The following is a 16895-nucleotide window of genomic DNA, read 5'->3' on the forward strand; positions in this document are numbered from 1 at the left end:
GGAGAGCGCTCAGTGTTGCTGCCGATTCCCGGGTCTCAGCATCCACAAAGAGCACCAGAACCCAGGGAGCTTGAGTTTTATATTCAGCTCCAGACACTTGCTCCTCTCTTTCTCAAACTTACATCATAGACTTTTACTGCCGAACTCACGTTTTTCACGAAACCTACCAGGACACCTGGAACCATGATATTAATACAACCAGGCACCTGCCCTCCATCACCGCCTTGGTGAGGAAGTCCTGAGTGCCCCATTTAAAACACCGACCCCCCAAGGGTCAACCTGGTATGAATGAGACCCTGCTCTGCACACACCCACAGACGCTGTAGGGTAGGATCTGCTGTGGACCGTGTGGCCTGGAATGTGGCCTGTCCTCCCCACTCTCTGCCTTCCCTGGTTCCTGGGCAGCCCGAGGCCAAGGAGGTCAAGAGTCTCCAGTGCCCAAGGGGCTGGAACAGCCTGGCAGCTCCTGCCTGAGGTACCAAGGGAAAGCCAGGGGCACCTGGGACTCTTACGAACCTGAAGGCATTAAGGTCATTTCCATCATTGCCTAAGACGTTGTTCAGAGTAGTTCTCACTTTTTAACTTCTTTCGCATAGTTTTATGTGTGCGTCTACATGTACCCTATCTGTGTGCTTGTGTAGGAAGCAAACACAAAACACTTGTAAGGAGTTTACTGGTGCCCTCATGTCTTAGAAGAGACTCAGAGGAAAAGGTAACCAAGGTGACTGGGATTCTCCATGAGCCTGGAATCATTCTGTCACCACTGCCGTCTCGGGGTCCAGGGAAAGTGAGACCTGAGACCCCTGCAAACAAAGACACTTGTACTGTGGGCCAGGGAGGGGGTCCCTACACAGAGGGAGGCGGGCAGACCCCTGGCAAACAGGGATGCCTGTGCTGTTGGCTGCTCATGTATTTAGGGGCTACTTTTCCTCTTGTAAAAGATTCAGCCCCTCCCCTCCTCTGGGCCAATGCTCTGCCTGTGGCCCCAGGCCAGGGTCTGAGATGCTGGCTCGCTCTCAGTACACACTGGTGGCCTGGCTGCTGACCGTGTGGATGGAGCTGGAGGGGAGCAGGTGCCAGCCTGGCATCTCACCTTTGCCCCCCATCCCAGCATCCCCCTACCCCGCTCGACACATAGCTGTGAGGTGATGCATAGCAGCCCCGAAATGCCACCTGTCTCCCTCATAGCTGAGCTTCTCACAGTCATTTTGGGAGAACGCAAGGGACTGGAGTTGCTATCACTGAAAAGGAAAAGAGAGGGACCACAAGCCGTCCTCCCTAATGGTGCCCCAATGTACCATGTTCCATGAATAACCGCACAGGGAACAGCCCAGACCTCAGCCCTGCCCGGTGACCCTGGGGGTTACAGCACCACCAAGAGTGGGGACATCGCCATCATATCATCAGAGGTCAGAGGGCTAAGATAGGAAACTCCAGTCGCCATGACAACAGTCTGGGTGGTCAGAGACCCTTGCCTTGTTGACAACCATGGGCTTGAATCTGATTTCTACTGTTCAGCAAGTGTGTGATTTACCTCTCTACCCTTGGTTTCCTCATCTCTAAGATGGGTACAGCACCTGTATGTAAACAGCCCAGCACCTGGCCTGGAACTTAGTGAGTGCTCAAAGAAAACGAGGCTTCACTGCCCTCACCACCTCTGAGCAGCCTGGGGGATGCTAACACAGGGAAGCTGGTCTTTGATCTGATAGACTCTGTACTTGCTTAGGGCTCTGTGTGGAAACAAAACACTCTGGTAAGAACACTATAGTTGTTTCAGAATATACTGTAGTCAGTAGTTGATAGGAACGAACCCTTTCCCCGGAGTCTCCTGCTACTTTGCAGACAAGGCCATGAAAACTTCTGGTCCTTACAACGGGCTCCTGCAGCCAGATTCGGATCAGAGTGGCCAGCGTGTAGTACATCACCAGCAGGACAATGGGGTTGGCGTGGTGGTACCAGGACAGGTCGGGGTTGGCAATGATCTTCCATGTGCTAGAACAGTCCGTCTGAATGACTGATTTGATACCAAACAACCTGTTTAAAAACAAAGACAAATATTAAAAAGATGCAATAAAGATCTGGGTCCGATCCACAGAATACAACCAGCTTGTCTTACACATTCATGAGCTGTGCTATGCTTAGTCGCTCAGTTGTGTCCGATTCTTTGCGACCCCATATACTGTAACTCACCAGGCTCCTCTGTCCATGGCATTTTCCAGGCAAGAATACTGGAGTGGGTTGCCATTCCCTTCTCCAGGGGATTGTCCCAACCCAGTGATTGAATCCGGGTCTCCAGTATTGCAGGCAGATTCTTTACAGTCTGAGTCACCAGGAATGCCCCATATATAATATATGCATCTTTAAATCATACATATGCATGTTTGTGTGTGTATAAAATTCATGCCAACATTACCCAGATGGCCTTTCCTCTGGTTCAAAAATCTGGTTAATACTAAATCTTTGCACACTTATTAGAAATTTATGCCTTAATTGTCAGTAAGTGTTTTCTTAATGTAGATTTCTACTATATAATCAGATATGATACGATTATATAACGGGAAATTGTGTAAATGTGATTCATTAAGAAGTTCATTTTATATGAATTTTTTTCTCAGAAGTGACTCTACTAAGTGAATAAAACATTTACATGTCAAGTGAGTCTCCCTGGAATGAAATCTTTCAATTGTTTGTAGCTTTTACGTGAACTTCCTTTGACTTTGACGTCCTATTTTTCGCTGCTCTAAGGTTTTCCAAGACTATGAATTCTCCACTTGTGAAACCTCTCAGAGATATTGCAGTTATTATCATGAGGCCAGGGCGATATTAGTGACCATCCCCACCCCTACTCCTATCAGATTGCTGCTTCTCTTCCTCCTCCTCCTTGGCAGGGAGCACAACTATCTCTCCACTCCCCATGGAGCACTTGCTTTGTGATTTTTCTCCCCTTCCAAAGCACTCCCAACATCTGACAGCACGTGGTGGTTATGACTTGGCTGGGTGTTTGTTTCCCCTTGCACATGTTGGCAGATTTATAAAACCTCCACCTGTTTTCAGGTTCACTCTAGATCACATCTGCTGGTCTCTGGTAATACAGAAACCCAGCCACTTGCAAGAAATACATAATACTGAAAATAACACCCCACTTTAAAACATTAAATTGTGGTAAAATACAGATAACATACCCTGGGTTGGGAAGGTCCCCTGGAGAAGGGAACAGCTACCCATTCTAGTATTCTGGCCTGGAGAACTCCATGGACTGTACAGTCCATGGGGTTGCAAAGAGTTGGACACGACTAAGTGACTTTCTCCTTGCAATCTCCTATATAGATCTCACACATAACACAGAATCGATCATCTTACATTTTCAAGTGTACAGTACAGGGGTATTAACTGCATTCACACTGTCGTACACCCAATCTCTAAACTTGTCATCTTGCAAAAACTAAAACCCTGTCCCCATTAAACACTAAAACCCCACCCCATCTTCCCCCTCAGCTCTTGGTCACCACTGTCCTACCTTCTGTCTCCATCAAGATGATTAAGCCGTACACCTGGTAGACTCTAAGTGGAATCACACTGTATCTGTTCTTTAGTGACTGTTTATTTCACTCAGCATAATGTTCTCAAGGTTCATTCACTGGTGCAGCAGGTGTCAGAATTTCTTTCCTTTTGAAGGCTGAATAATATACCATTGTATGGATGGAGCACATTTTCTTTATCCATTTATCCAAGGATGGAGACTTACACCTTTTGGCTATTATCAATAAAGTTGCCGTGAACACAGGTGTACAAATACTTTTTTAAGATCCCACTTTTGATATTTTTGGCCATATACACAGATGTAGAATTGTTGGATCATATGGTAGTTCTCCCTTTAATTGTTTGAGGAGCCACTGCACTGTTTTCCACAGTGGCTACAATCAGTTTAGGTTCCCACCAACAGTGCACAGGGCTCCAATTTATGCACATCACTGCCATGTTTCAAGTTTTTTTATGGAGCCATCCTTACGAGCATGACCTTAGACACCATGCTTTTAATCTAACCTTTTCTTTCAAGAGCTCAGAGATCTTTACACTCCAAGCCCCTCATACTGACACCTGGAGGCATATTCTCCAATCAAATACTCCCTCACTAACCAGTTGACACAATATCTTCACAAAACTTCACCGAGAGATAGTCAAGAGGTGAATCTTATTTCAGGAGCTTTTTATTTGTAACTCTGAGTTTTTACCAAGAATCATTTCCTTTAGTCTGCAAAACACTCTTTAATATTAAAAAATATATTTATTGTGTGTCATGAAGATCTGCTGGTGCCAAACACCCTCAGTTTCACCTAAGAACATGTTTATTTGACCTTTATGTTTTTCCATATATATCTTTGGATATAAAATCACACCTTGATTTTTTTTTCCAGGATAATGTGAAAGATGTTGTCCTCTTGCATTTAGACTGACATAATTTCTGGTGAGAAGTTTGTAATTCCCTTTCACATAATGTACCTTCTATTGTGATGCTATTGCTATTTTTCTCTATCATTGTTATTCACAATTTAATTGTACTGTGGCTTGGTGTGTCCAGCACCCTGCATTATGAGGTCAAAAGGCAGGGCAAGTGTGGGGGGACGACCCTGCAGAATGGGGGGCCATCAGCAGACGGGGACAGAACCTCCTTCTCCAAAATCCCATGGTGCAGTCAGCACAAGAAAAGGCCAAAAGTCTAACTGCTGGCCAGTGGGAAACAGTTTTACACATGAATAAAAGCAAGGACATGCTGTCAAGAAGGCAAGGCAGGTCAGATGTCCACAGAAAACGAGGTTTGTGTTTCCACCCCCCTGAAGGCATTTCCTCAAAGTTCAATAAATGTCTTTGCTGGAAGGAGACTGAATCTAGCTCTCAGTGATCCTCCCAGCAAGGTGCTCCCCCTGTCCTTACAGCAGCCCATCTGGGTGAGGACAGACCACTTTTACACATGTGTTCTTGCTGCTCTGGCTTCCAACCACCCTCCCCTCTGTATTGCATCATATGAAAAACACAGCCAATGTTTAATGTCTTTTTTCATTAGTTTCCTACTTATGCTTTAAACACATTTCCATGCCAAACTCATGGACATTTTTGAGAAACTGGAGTTTGACAGTTTCCGCACAACATTGTTTTCTTAAGCTTGGAAAAACTTTGCCTGGAGTCTCCTGGGCTCTGTATCATGCCTTTGAAGTCCTTGTTGGCACACGTGTGTCTTAATGGTCTGCCAGGTTGTTGTAATTGAGCTTAACCCTGTACACACAGAACCCTGCCATATAATAAAAGCATTCTGTCCATGGGACAATTTTGCACAGGTAGAAGGTGTGTTGTCTTCAGAAGGGGGACAGCTGATGAACACACTGAGGCCATGTGGAAGTTCCTTGCCATTTCACCATTAAAGGCCCACTATCCTACTTGAGATGATGTCACATCTCAAGAACATTTATATGTTATGAATGTTGTAGATTTATGGTCTATTTTCTGTGTCCAAACACATTTTCATCTCTGAGAGCAGTGTAGAAATGAGTCAGAACCAGGACTCCCAGGACCAGTTGGTTGTCCCATACAGCTTCTTATGACAAGACCAAGTTCGGCCCCTAAATCATGCAGCCTTCTGTCTTGGGAGCACAGGATGAGAAACATCAAGTGTGGGCATTTCTATTACCCACAAACATGATTTTCCCCAAGTAGCTCTAATGTAAGCATGGATTTGAATACCTCATTTTAAAGCTCTACATAGTTAATAACCAATGATGTTACAAAGGCAGAAAGAAGGAGACCTAAGCCAACCCTGCAGTTCCTCTGATAAATCAGGCACTATGTTGAATGTTTGAGGCCAGCTCTGCTGGGGATCTGCCATTGGCTCCATTATACATGTGGATTGAGGCACAAATGAATAAAAACGTTTGTATGTGGTAGGGCTTAGGTATCCAGGTCTGCTGGCTTCAAATCACACCACTTCATTTCTCAGGTGCAGTAAGTGGTGAAATAGGAAAACGCCAAGGGTATCAGGAAACCCTTAGGAAAGGGCATTAGTCATAGGAAGATTCCACTACAGAACACATTTAGTAAATTCGTCCTTTTAAGTGCTGAGTCCTGAGTCTATTGAGTACTATAGTTATTGTCGAGGATGTGCAAACAAATAAGATACTATCTCTGTCATCAGAGAGAATTCATGATGGTGGGAATACTACTCAAATACAGCAAAATGATTTTAGGAAATGTGCTCTGAGCTGTTCACCCATTGGAAGGTGGTTATCAAGCTTTCCTTCCATAGAACTGCTGTGCCTGGATGGTGGGTGCAGAGTGGTGATTTGTGCCATCCCTTTCTGAGCATCAGAGCAGCAGGCATTACCTCTGAAGGGCACAGGGGCACCTCACTGACCCCATGGGAGGGATCTCACTCCCCAGTGGAGTAGCTAATTGTTGGCTCTTACATTTTAATTTATTTGAAGGGCACTGAAGAGAAACCTGTGAACTAATGACCAAGGAGTTTCATTTAGTGTCAGAAAGGTCAGAGATATAGAAGGAGAAAGATTGGATAATCCATCTATGGAGGCATGCTCAAACAGGAGAAAGCAAGAAATCTTCTGTAAGAAAAGTTGTTGCTAAAGTTACTCCAGGAAGAAGCAAACACGTCTAGAAAAGGAAACAATTGGCAGAAGTCTAGCTAAAGCCCAGATCTTCTCCCTTTAAGTCCACATAAAATGTTTCTATGTTTTCTAGGATAAAGCCTTAAGTTTCTCAGGTTCACATCATAGGAAACAGTTTTCCATGAAGTGTCCTTGTAATGTGATGCAACAAAAAGTATAAGCTTTTCCCATTCTTGGGAATTTTCTATTTTAGGGAAACATGAATATATTTTAATGGACATGTATCATGGAAATATGGTAACGTTAATCAGTTTCAAACCCAATGAATCATGGAATGGATGTTAGAGCTGGGTTTTTTGTTTGTTTCTTTTCTTTTTTTTTAAATTCAGGGAAGCATTTATCAGGAAGGTGAGTGCAATTCTCCATCAATGTTAACATATAAGGTAACAATAATAGGAACTTCAGATTTATTGTCAGACACAACACAAGTGAGAAGACAGTGAGGGAAGATGTTCGAAGTAGTGAAATGAAAGCTATTATCCTAGAATTCTATACCCAGCAAAACTATCTATCACCAGAAGGTGCACTACAAAAAATGTGAAAAATTATTTTATGCAGAAGAAAAATAATCATAGATGGAAATGTGGACATGTGGACTGAATAGGGGAAAAAGACAGTACAAATTCTCTGAATAAATTAAATAATTACTTTCTGCAATAAATTAAATAACATCATTAGTGATTCTACAAATATTCAAAAGAAAACAAACTCAACATTGTTAGCAACTTTATGCTAATAAATTTGACATCTTACATGCAAAGGAAAATTCCTTGAAAGACACAAATTACTAAAACTCATTCAAGAAGAAATAACCTGAGAATCTTATATTTATTAGAGAAATTGAATCTGTGCTTAAATACCTTCCCATAAAGAAAATTTCAGACTCACATAGTTTCATAAGTGAATTCTTCTTAAGGAAAAATTTAAAAATAATAATAAAAAATTCGACAACAACTCTTTGGTCAAACAAATTCAATCCCAGCAGGCTTTGCTATAGACATTGACAAACTGACTTAAAATTCATATGGAAACATAAAGGGCTTAGAATAGCTTAAACAACTTCAAATTAAAAGAAAAAAAGAAAATAAAAAAGAATGTCTGACATTGCTTAAATTCAAGACTTTATCAAGCTACAAGTAATCAAGACAATGACATAAAGATGAAGAGACAAACTGTATAGAATAGTATATATAAAAACCCAACCACATAATCATGGTCACGATTTTCAACAGATGCAAAAGAAAAAACAGTCATTTCAATAAATGATTCTGGTCTACTTAACATCAAAGGCAAAACAAACTCTGAGAAGAAGATATAGAGGAAACATTTGTGAATTTGGGCTTGGCAAATAATTCTTAACTATCACACCAAAAGCATGATTCACAAAAGAACAACTATGAAGTATATTTCATCAAAACTAAAAACTCTGATCTTGCAAAGACACTAGTAAAAGGATGATAACCCATAGACTGGGGAAATATTTGCAGAAACATATACCCGATAAATGATTCGTGTCCTGCTTTTCTAAACAACAGTCAGAACTCAACTGTAAGAAAACAAAGTTAACATGATTTTTAAAAATGGATAAAAGGTGAAAGATTTATACTATCTCTGAAGAGAGTGTGATGAATAGAAGTTAGCATTGACATACAGTCCATAGCATTGCAAAGAGTTGGACATGACTGAAGCAACTTAACATGCACGTGTGTGTAAAATAGATAGCTAGTGAGAAGTTCCTATAAAACACAAGGAGTCTAGCCTGGCGCTCTGTGATGACCTAGAGGGGTGGAATGGGGGGCGAGGAGGGAGGCTCAAGGGGGAGGCGATATATGTATAATTACGGCTGATTCTCGTTGTACAGCAGAAGTCAACACAACATTGTAAAGCAATTTCCCCTCATTTAAAAATAAATTTTAAAAAACAAATAAAAATGGGTAAAATATTTTAACAGACACTTCATCAGAAAGATATATGAATGTAAAATCAGCTTATGAAAAAGATCCTCAGCCTCATTAGTCATTAGGGAAATGCATTAAATTAAAACCACAATGAATTGCCTCTACACAACAATCAGAATGCCCAAATTTAAAAAGATTGACTATACTAAGAAAGGATGAAAAAGAAATGAACTCTCACACTGCAAAATGAGACCTGCCTTCTGCCCCTACCCAGGATAATAATAATATTAATTATAACAACAATAATAGCAACAGTAACATTAAAAAGTACATACTACATGATTTCATTTAGAGAAAGTCCTAGAAAATGTACTGTGATCAAGTCAGGGAGAGCCATCAGAGGTTACCTGGGGATGGGATGGAGGAGAATGAAGACAGGAGAGAGATTACAAAGGGGATGATGGAGTTCTTGGGACAGATGGGTATATTCTTTCCCTTAATTATGGTGATGGTTTCACAGGTATGATTATGTCAAAACTGATCAAACTGTAAGCTTTAAATTATGCAGTTTATTTCATATCAATTATATGCCAAGAAAGCCATTAAGAAAAACAATTATACTACTTGCACCCAAAATGAATAACTAGCAGCTTTATGAAAACCATTGTTAAGTTTTCTCAGGAAAAAAAGCTTCTTCAGAGAAACTGTGAAGAGAAAAATCAAAGCCTCTCAGTTCCCATTTCCAGAGCTAATCTCTTACTTCTGGGTCAGTTTGTTTAGAACTAAAATGAACACACTGCTATATTTAAAATGGGTAACCAACAAGGACCTACTGTACAGAACATGAACTCTGCTCAATGTTATGTGGCAGCCTGGATTGGAGGGGATTTGGGGAAGAAAGGATACATGTATATGTATGGCTGATTCCCTTAGAGATTCACTTGAAACTACCACAACATTGTTAATTAGCTACACTCCAATACAAAATAAAAAGTTTAAAGTTTGGAAAAAGAAAAAAGAAAAAAAAATGAAGACAACAACAGCCACAGTTACTGCATAAGTAACATTCTGAACTTCAGAAAGCCAAGCAGTTATGAGGCAACATCCTTCTGTATATTTGTCCTCAAAATACTTTGCAAGTCAGCCAAATTGGCTTATTTACAGTCTAAAAAATTAATGAGGTGTTACTGCATTGAATTAAAGTCCAGTCCATGAATGAGAATCTTAGCTCTAATAAACAAGATGGTCACACTTTCCAACAAAACGTTTGATAGCAAAATAATTGTTTTGTTCCAAAATGCCCTTTCTTAAAAGATTGCTTTAATTTTTCATCAGCTGTTATCTTAACTTGAAGGATTAGTCCATCTTCCCACCACAAGAAATTTTACCATCATTAATTTGCTATTAATTTTTAAAGTTGAAAGCACTTAAATGTACTATCCAGGCATAGTTTGTAATATGTTCATTAATACTAATCATTTGGAGCAAATGTAGAAAAAAAAACAACTGCCAACTCTGCCTAATCTCTATTCCTCTTCATATTTTGAAAGATTAAATGTAAAACGAGTCATCTTTTCACCTGGCAAGGTTCACTGGACCACACTTTATCCTTGAGAGCAGGGACAGCACTTGGGCAGAAAGATCCTGACTTGCGGTGACTCGTGCAGGTGAGCTGCTCTGTGCAAGCTCCAGAGCTTGACTATCCTCCAGATCAGCAAGGAAAGCAGGTCACAGGACAGGGTGGGTCCCTCCTGGACACTGGAAGACCCTTCCTGAGAGGCATGCTCAAGAGCAAAGGCGAGACACAGCCGGTTGAGGGTGCACTTCCAGAAGCCCAGGCTGGGAGGTTTCAGGTTCAGGCTGGGCAGACGTCCAGTGTGGAGGCTCGTCTGCCTGGTCAGAGGCAGTGGCTGCTTTAAACATGATGCCAGGTGTCACTTGGGTGGCAGGGTGACACCCCACCCCGGGACCCCCTTTCCCAGGGGTCTTGGGTCAACAGCACACCCACTCACGGCCCCAGGTGACCATCAGGTTGTGGAGATTCCCCAAGTGGATTCGAGGGTCAAGTATTTACATGCTATTGATTTTCCATTTATCTGTGGAAAGTCAATTTGTTTCTCTTGGTTCCCAGTTTTTGCCTTTTAGATGAGCACAAATGAAGTGGGTCTGAGATTGATCACTTAATCCAAAAAGAAACAAGAGTTTGGTGGCTGTTATGTTACCTACCAACTGGGCAAACTAAGCCATTGACCACCTGGTGGTGACACCCTTAACAAAAAGGGGAAGTGTTAACCACAGGTTCATTTACATTCCTCAGCGTGAAAATGACCTGCTTGACATTAATTTTCCCCACAAAGGACTGCTTTCAGATGAAGTTCTCACCAACCTGCCTCCATTAAGAACAAGTTCGTCTTTCTGTGCTGTTTCCAATAGCTAGGCTCAGACGGCTCTGATGAGGAGGCAGCACCATGGCTGTCCCAGGTGAGGCTGCAAACGCACTAGAACAAGCCACACTAGACAATCACCTGCAAAGCCAATGGCACCAGACACAACACAAGAGTGACTGCATTGTGTCACTTTCTAGGAGCCCACTGGCTTCTCCAAACTAGAAGAAAAAGACACAGCATCAGGGCCATTATGACTCCTGACACATTACTGACATTTTAATGACTAGTGTAAGAACAGGATAAATGTAATAAACAATACTGTACTTTTAGTGGTTTTTTTTTTTTTCATTTTTCTTATTTGTTACAGAATGGTTACATATTGCTGAAGTTTGAAGCTTTGGCTTTTCTTACACTGTTTTAACACTGGAATAAACATGTTTTTCCTTCACTAAACAAAGTGCATTTTCTTACTGTGATTTGTTGAAATAGGACATGGAAAGGGCGACTTGGGACAAGTTGTGTATTTGTTTAATAGAGAATGCTGCCTCCACAGGGAATGGCCTGAATCTCTCCCATTCCTTCCCACAATTCTTGTTCATTTTCAAATTGCAAGATCTAAGGTGAAAAAAAAAAGCAACAAAACAACAAAATGAATTTGAGCAAAGAAGTCCAACCCCTTCAGTATGGAGAAAGTGACTGTGACTGTCACAGAGAAAGTGCAGAGGTTGGAATGACAGCCAGTCAGAGATGATGAGACGCGACTTTGAGGGCTATTCAGTCACCCCCATATGAGTGCTCACCGTTCACAAATGTTCATGACACACAGAAGAAGAAAGCCTACAGGTTCCACCGTTCTCAGTCATGACTACGAAAACAGTAGATGCTGACTCCCCAGCCAAGCCCTCCCCCTGGCCCTCGTTGGAATGTTTGCTGGGACTGTCCGGATAATTTTGGTGAGAAAACAAGGATCGCTCCCACCACCCCCACTTTGCCCAGGACTGTTTTTACATGAGTTCACCCCAGAATTACTTGCAGCATCATCTTTGCAAGGAAACAGTCAACAGTGAGTTGACACTATTAAAACTGGCTTTCTGTAAAGTCACCAGCGAGTAGATGTTTGTTTACAGCATTCAACACATTTCAGCTTACATTCAAGGACACCACAGAGCAAGTCAGGTCCACCTGCCTCGGTGCCGTCCTCCACCCACTGCACATCCCACACTTTCAGTGCAGAAAACCCACAGGACACAAGCTGGCTGGGACTGGTGGCTTTATCACACAGAGGAACCCAGGTCAGGACTCTGAACTCTGACCCTTGCCTCCCGGCCTTCAAAGTGTACGGTGTTTGCTGTCTACAGAAATTCCGAGGAAACACAAAACCTTTGGAAGGTCCCATACTTGGGATTAGCTAAGCCAAATTTTGTTTAGTCTGCCATTTTCCTTAGGGAGATGTGCCAGAATACGTTGGAACTGGGCTCTAGTCCATTAAACAAACTGTGCTGAGAGGTATGTTATCTGTCTTTTGTAAGTTATGTGGATTAGCTTTAAAGCTTTATTTTGCTGGGTCAACTTCACAAGAGGGGGCACTGAATTTTTTATGGTTTATAATCATGTGAACCATATACTCCAGTGTCTCATATCCTACACTCACTCTGCCTTAACCTTCCCATGTGTTACTTGCTCCAGTCATGTCCTACTGTTTGTGACCCTATGGACTGTAGCCCACCAGGCTCCTCTGTCCATGGGATTCTCCAGGCAAGAATACTGAAGTAGGTAGCCATTTCCTTCTCCAAGGGATCTTCCCAACCTAGGGATTGAACCCTAGTCTCCCACATTGCAGGCAGATTCTTTACCATCTGAGCCACCACAGAAGCCCAACCTTCCCATAGGTAAGCTCATAACTATCAGAAAAGAGCCCTGAACTTTGTTTTGGAAAATTTGGACAGCTCTGTGCACAAGCAGGTGGGAATCACTGATTTTTCCCCGGGCAGCCCTCCTCCCTGCCCCTTCTCTATGCCCTTCCAGTCTCCCTTCCGCCCTGTCCACTACTGGTCCCTGCCCACCTGCTCCACAGGCTTCCCTGGCTAGAACCTTTGAGGAACTCCACCCAGTTGCGAGTGGAGTTGGAAGGAATCATATGATCTCTTGGGACCCTTGGGTTGAAAGAAAACATCGCCCTAGAGAAACACGAGCCCGCAGAGGTATACTCCACACAGGAGCCAGATTTCAGGTCACAATACCTGTGTGCAGTCCTGTGGAGTAGCATCGTGTGGTCCCAGGACCAGGGAAACCTCCATGACCTCCTGCAGGGCAGAGCACTAGCCACCCTGGCAGAGGCTCCCACACAGCTGAGGGACCCTGGGGCTGCTTCCGCTCGTTATGAGTTTTTCCTAAGTTCATAAGTAACATGGATGCTCAAGAGAGCAAAAATGAAGAATCTAAATCTCCCGGGTCAGAAATCAAGGACTGACTACATTACAACACAGCTACACAGTCAAACGCAATCAAAAGCTTTGCGGTCCATGAAAATCACACTTTAGAGGAACATTTCATGACATGAAGACATGCAGAAGTTGCACAGAGCAAGTTATAGAACAGCCTGTGCACCATACTGTGCAACCGTCAAGCATCACGATTCAAAGTCTGTTTGTAAAAAGCCCATTTATCCACAGGAAAAGCACTGGAAGAATATGGACCAAAAATGAACAGTATTTCTGGGAGTTAGGATTATATTTTAAGTGTTTTTCCTGATCCTTTTTTATACTTTCCCAAACAATCACCAACAGGCATCCTAATGATAAACAAATCAATTCAATATTTCTAAAAGTATTCTAAATATATTCTAAAAATAAAGCTAATCTTCACCAGAAAGCCTATTTGAAAGCTTACAAGAAGACAAAAATGACTTGGACTGTTTTGAGGGCAGCCACATCCGAAGCTAGATACATGGGCTGGAGTCTCTGTGGTTATGAAATTTGTGACAAACGCCCACACAGGATGACTTTTTCTTCCTGCTTGTTTCCAGTTTGTTTTCTGCCAGCTCAGTTGGTGGATAGCAATGCATTGAAATTACGCCTTAAGAAAAAGCTATTGTTTAAAATACATAAATTTCCAAGCTTTCAAAGGCTAAAAGGCAATGTCCTATTTTCACCAAGTTAATGGAGGAAGAAACTACAATAAAGCAGCTTACATGCAAACATATGTGTATACACACACATGTATATGTGTATATATAAATGTATACATATTGCATTGTTTAGCTCAAACTATCTATACTCTGATAAACCACCCAACTTCTAATGACTCTATGAGAGTATAGCGATGAAGCTTTTAAACTTTTTAAAGGTATTATCTTTAAAGTGTCTGTAATAACTTACAACCATAATTTTAAGTTTGTGGCAATCCCACTTTCATGCATTGGAGAAGGTAATGGCAACCCATTCTAGTGTTCTTGCCTGGAGAATCCCAGGGACGGGGGAGCCTGTGGGCTGCCATCTATGGGGTCGTACAGAGTCGGACACGACTGAAGCGACTTAGCAGCAGCAGCAGCAATGAGAGATTAAGATGGTAAGTTATTACACTATTAGGACTGCTATTATCCACACACTTGGTTGGCAAGTCTGGTTTACCACCTGTTATAACTAGTGAGCTAATAATGGTTTTTACATTTTTAAGTGGTTGGGAAAAATCAAAATAGTATTTCATGAAATGCGAAAATATTTTGAAATCTGAAGTTCAATCCACAGTTTTGCTAGAACCTAGCCAAAACCTTAAAATCTCATACAGGGCTGCTTTTGCACTAAAATGGCTTCTTGGAAGAATTGTCACAGAGACCATAGGCCTGCAAAATCTAAAATATTTACTAACTGATCCTTTACAGAAGAGGTGTTTTCAAGGTGGTTCAGAATAGTCTTTTTATTTCTCATTATCAGTCTCTAGATGGCAGAAAAGAGCCTTAAATTGGGGTATGTGGAGTGACCACACCCCCATAGAAGGTATACAACGTACATTTCCAATTAAATCATCCCTTAAAAGTCCAACAGTGCAAAACTTTCTGCTCTAAGTGTTCAATAAAACCAAAAATTAAACTTTTAGGAGAACTGAAATATTTATTTAGTCTGAAACTAACAATCTTGCAACAGTAAAAATATTTTTCTATATGTGTTCAATAAACCAAAAATTATATATCTAGAAGAAACTAAAAGACTCACTAAGCCTAGAGCTAATGTCTGCTCTGAAATTTTGTATGTATCCACTTCTGCTTAAAATAAATATTATGTAAATCCGCATCATTAAAGAGACTTCTCAGTGCCCCCCAGCTTTACTGAGGTACAATTGACGTGTGAAATTGTAGTATATTTAAAGTGTACAGCATGATGATTTGATATAAGCATAGACTGTAAAATAATGCATAGCACCTCAATCAAGTTAATAATCATTTCACATAGCTACTCATTTTCTTTTCTTTTTTTGTGGTATGAAGGTTTAAGATCTATTCTCAGCACATGTCAGTACAATGTTATTACAATGCAGTGCTACTATTACAGTGCCCCTGTATACAGAGCCTCAGAATTTACTAATCTCATACCTGAAAATATGGTACCTTTTTCCACCTCTACCTATACTCCCCACCCTCAGCGCTTAGCTTATGTCACTCCACTCTCTGTTTCTTTAGGTTTGACTTTCTGTTTAGATGCCACATAAGGGGTGAGATCATACAGTATTCATCTTTCTCTGACTTCTTTCACTCAGCAAAATGCCCTCCAGGTTCATCCAGGTTGTTGCAAATAGCAGGACATCCTTCTTTTTCACGGCCAAGTAACATTCATTGTGTGCTGCGCTTAGGCGCTCAGTCGTGTCCAACTCTTTGCGACCCCACGGACTGTAGCCTGCCAGGCTCCTCCGTCCATGTGATTTCCCAGGCAAAAATGCTGGAGTGGGTTGCCATTTCCTTCCCAGAACATTCCTTATATATGTATACTATTCTTTCTTTTGTCATTCGTCCATCAACGAACACCTAGGTGTTTCCATGTGTTGGCTTCTCTGTTTTTCATGTCCATGTATCCTAAAGAATTCACCCCGTATCTTCTAAAATAATGACATTTTCCCAGATATCCACATACAACCATGCACCTAAGAACTAACAGGAAGTCTGTACTATCAGCTAATAACCAGTGAATATTGAAATTTCCCCATTTAATCTCAAAAGGATTTGTCCTTAAACCCGGATATGATCCAGAGTTGGACTTCTCATCTGTCTGCAGGCTTCCTTGCTTCTCCTTTGAAGTAGAATGGTCTCTGCCCACACCCTCCATACACACTTCTTTTTCAGAATGCTGATTTTTGAAGAGACCAGGTCACTTCCCTTACATTCTACATTCCAGATTTAATGACTGCTTCCCTGTGGAGTCAATTAAACCACATTCCTGCCCCTTATATTTCCTGGAAATTGGAGGTTAGGTCTAAAGCCTTAACAATACAGTGCCTCGCTCCCCACACTGCATCCAGCCTAGAAGTCTAAAAGGTCAAAGGGATCCCACTCTGGTAAAGTTTGCTTGGATCAACTGGTCAAGGTGCTGACTACCCCAGAAGGGGCTTTTCCCTTTGCAATTAGCAAATGATCAGCAAGCTTACACTCTTCATCCTTGCAAACAATCTTCATCCCAGAAGCCTCTTTAAGTCATGGTTTCAATTTGTGAATAGATTTAAGTATCTCATGAAGAATTGGTAAACGGTAGTTTTCTAATTCTAGCACTCCTTTCCCTTCATTAGCTAGTGACATCCTGTCAGGAGGAGTTTTCCCTCATTAACTGAGAACAGCCTAGAATTCCTTCCAAAAAGTCAAAATAAATGCTGGGTTCTTTACCTTGAATTCTCATTTTCATATAAGACTTTGGGATAATAGTCAACTTCAACTGAAGCACATAAAATCTCTCTCT

The 16895-nt window shown here is 41.6% G+C and overlaps 1 protein-coding gene across 3 annotated transcripts in view; it reads right to left on the bottom strand.

Annotated features, from left to right (window-relative positions):
* PIEZO2 (piezo type mechanosensitive ion channel component 2) overlaps positions 1-16895 on the bottom strand; it is a 245990-nt gene that overhangs the window by 80426 nt on the left and 148669 nt on the right. For all 3 annotated transcript variants that reach the window (XM_081561679.1, XM_081561678.1, XM_081561677.1), the window contains exon 8: positions 1872-2034. In XM_081561679.1, the coding sequence (XP_081417805.1) occupies positions 1872-2034 (163 nt within the window). The remainder of the gene's footprint in view (positions 1-1871; positions 2035-16895) is intronic.

This window comes from Giraffa tippelskirchi, chromosome 14 (genome assembly GCF_054371585.1).
Source record: "Giraffa tippelskirchi isolate mGirTip1 chromosome 14, T2T-mGirTip1v1.2.pri, whole genome shotgun sequence".
Lineage (NCBI taxonomy): Eukaryota > Metazoa > Chordata > Mammalia > Artiodactyla > Giraffidae > Giraffa > Giraffa tippelskirchi.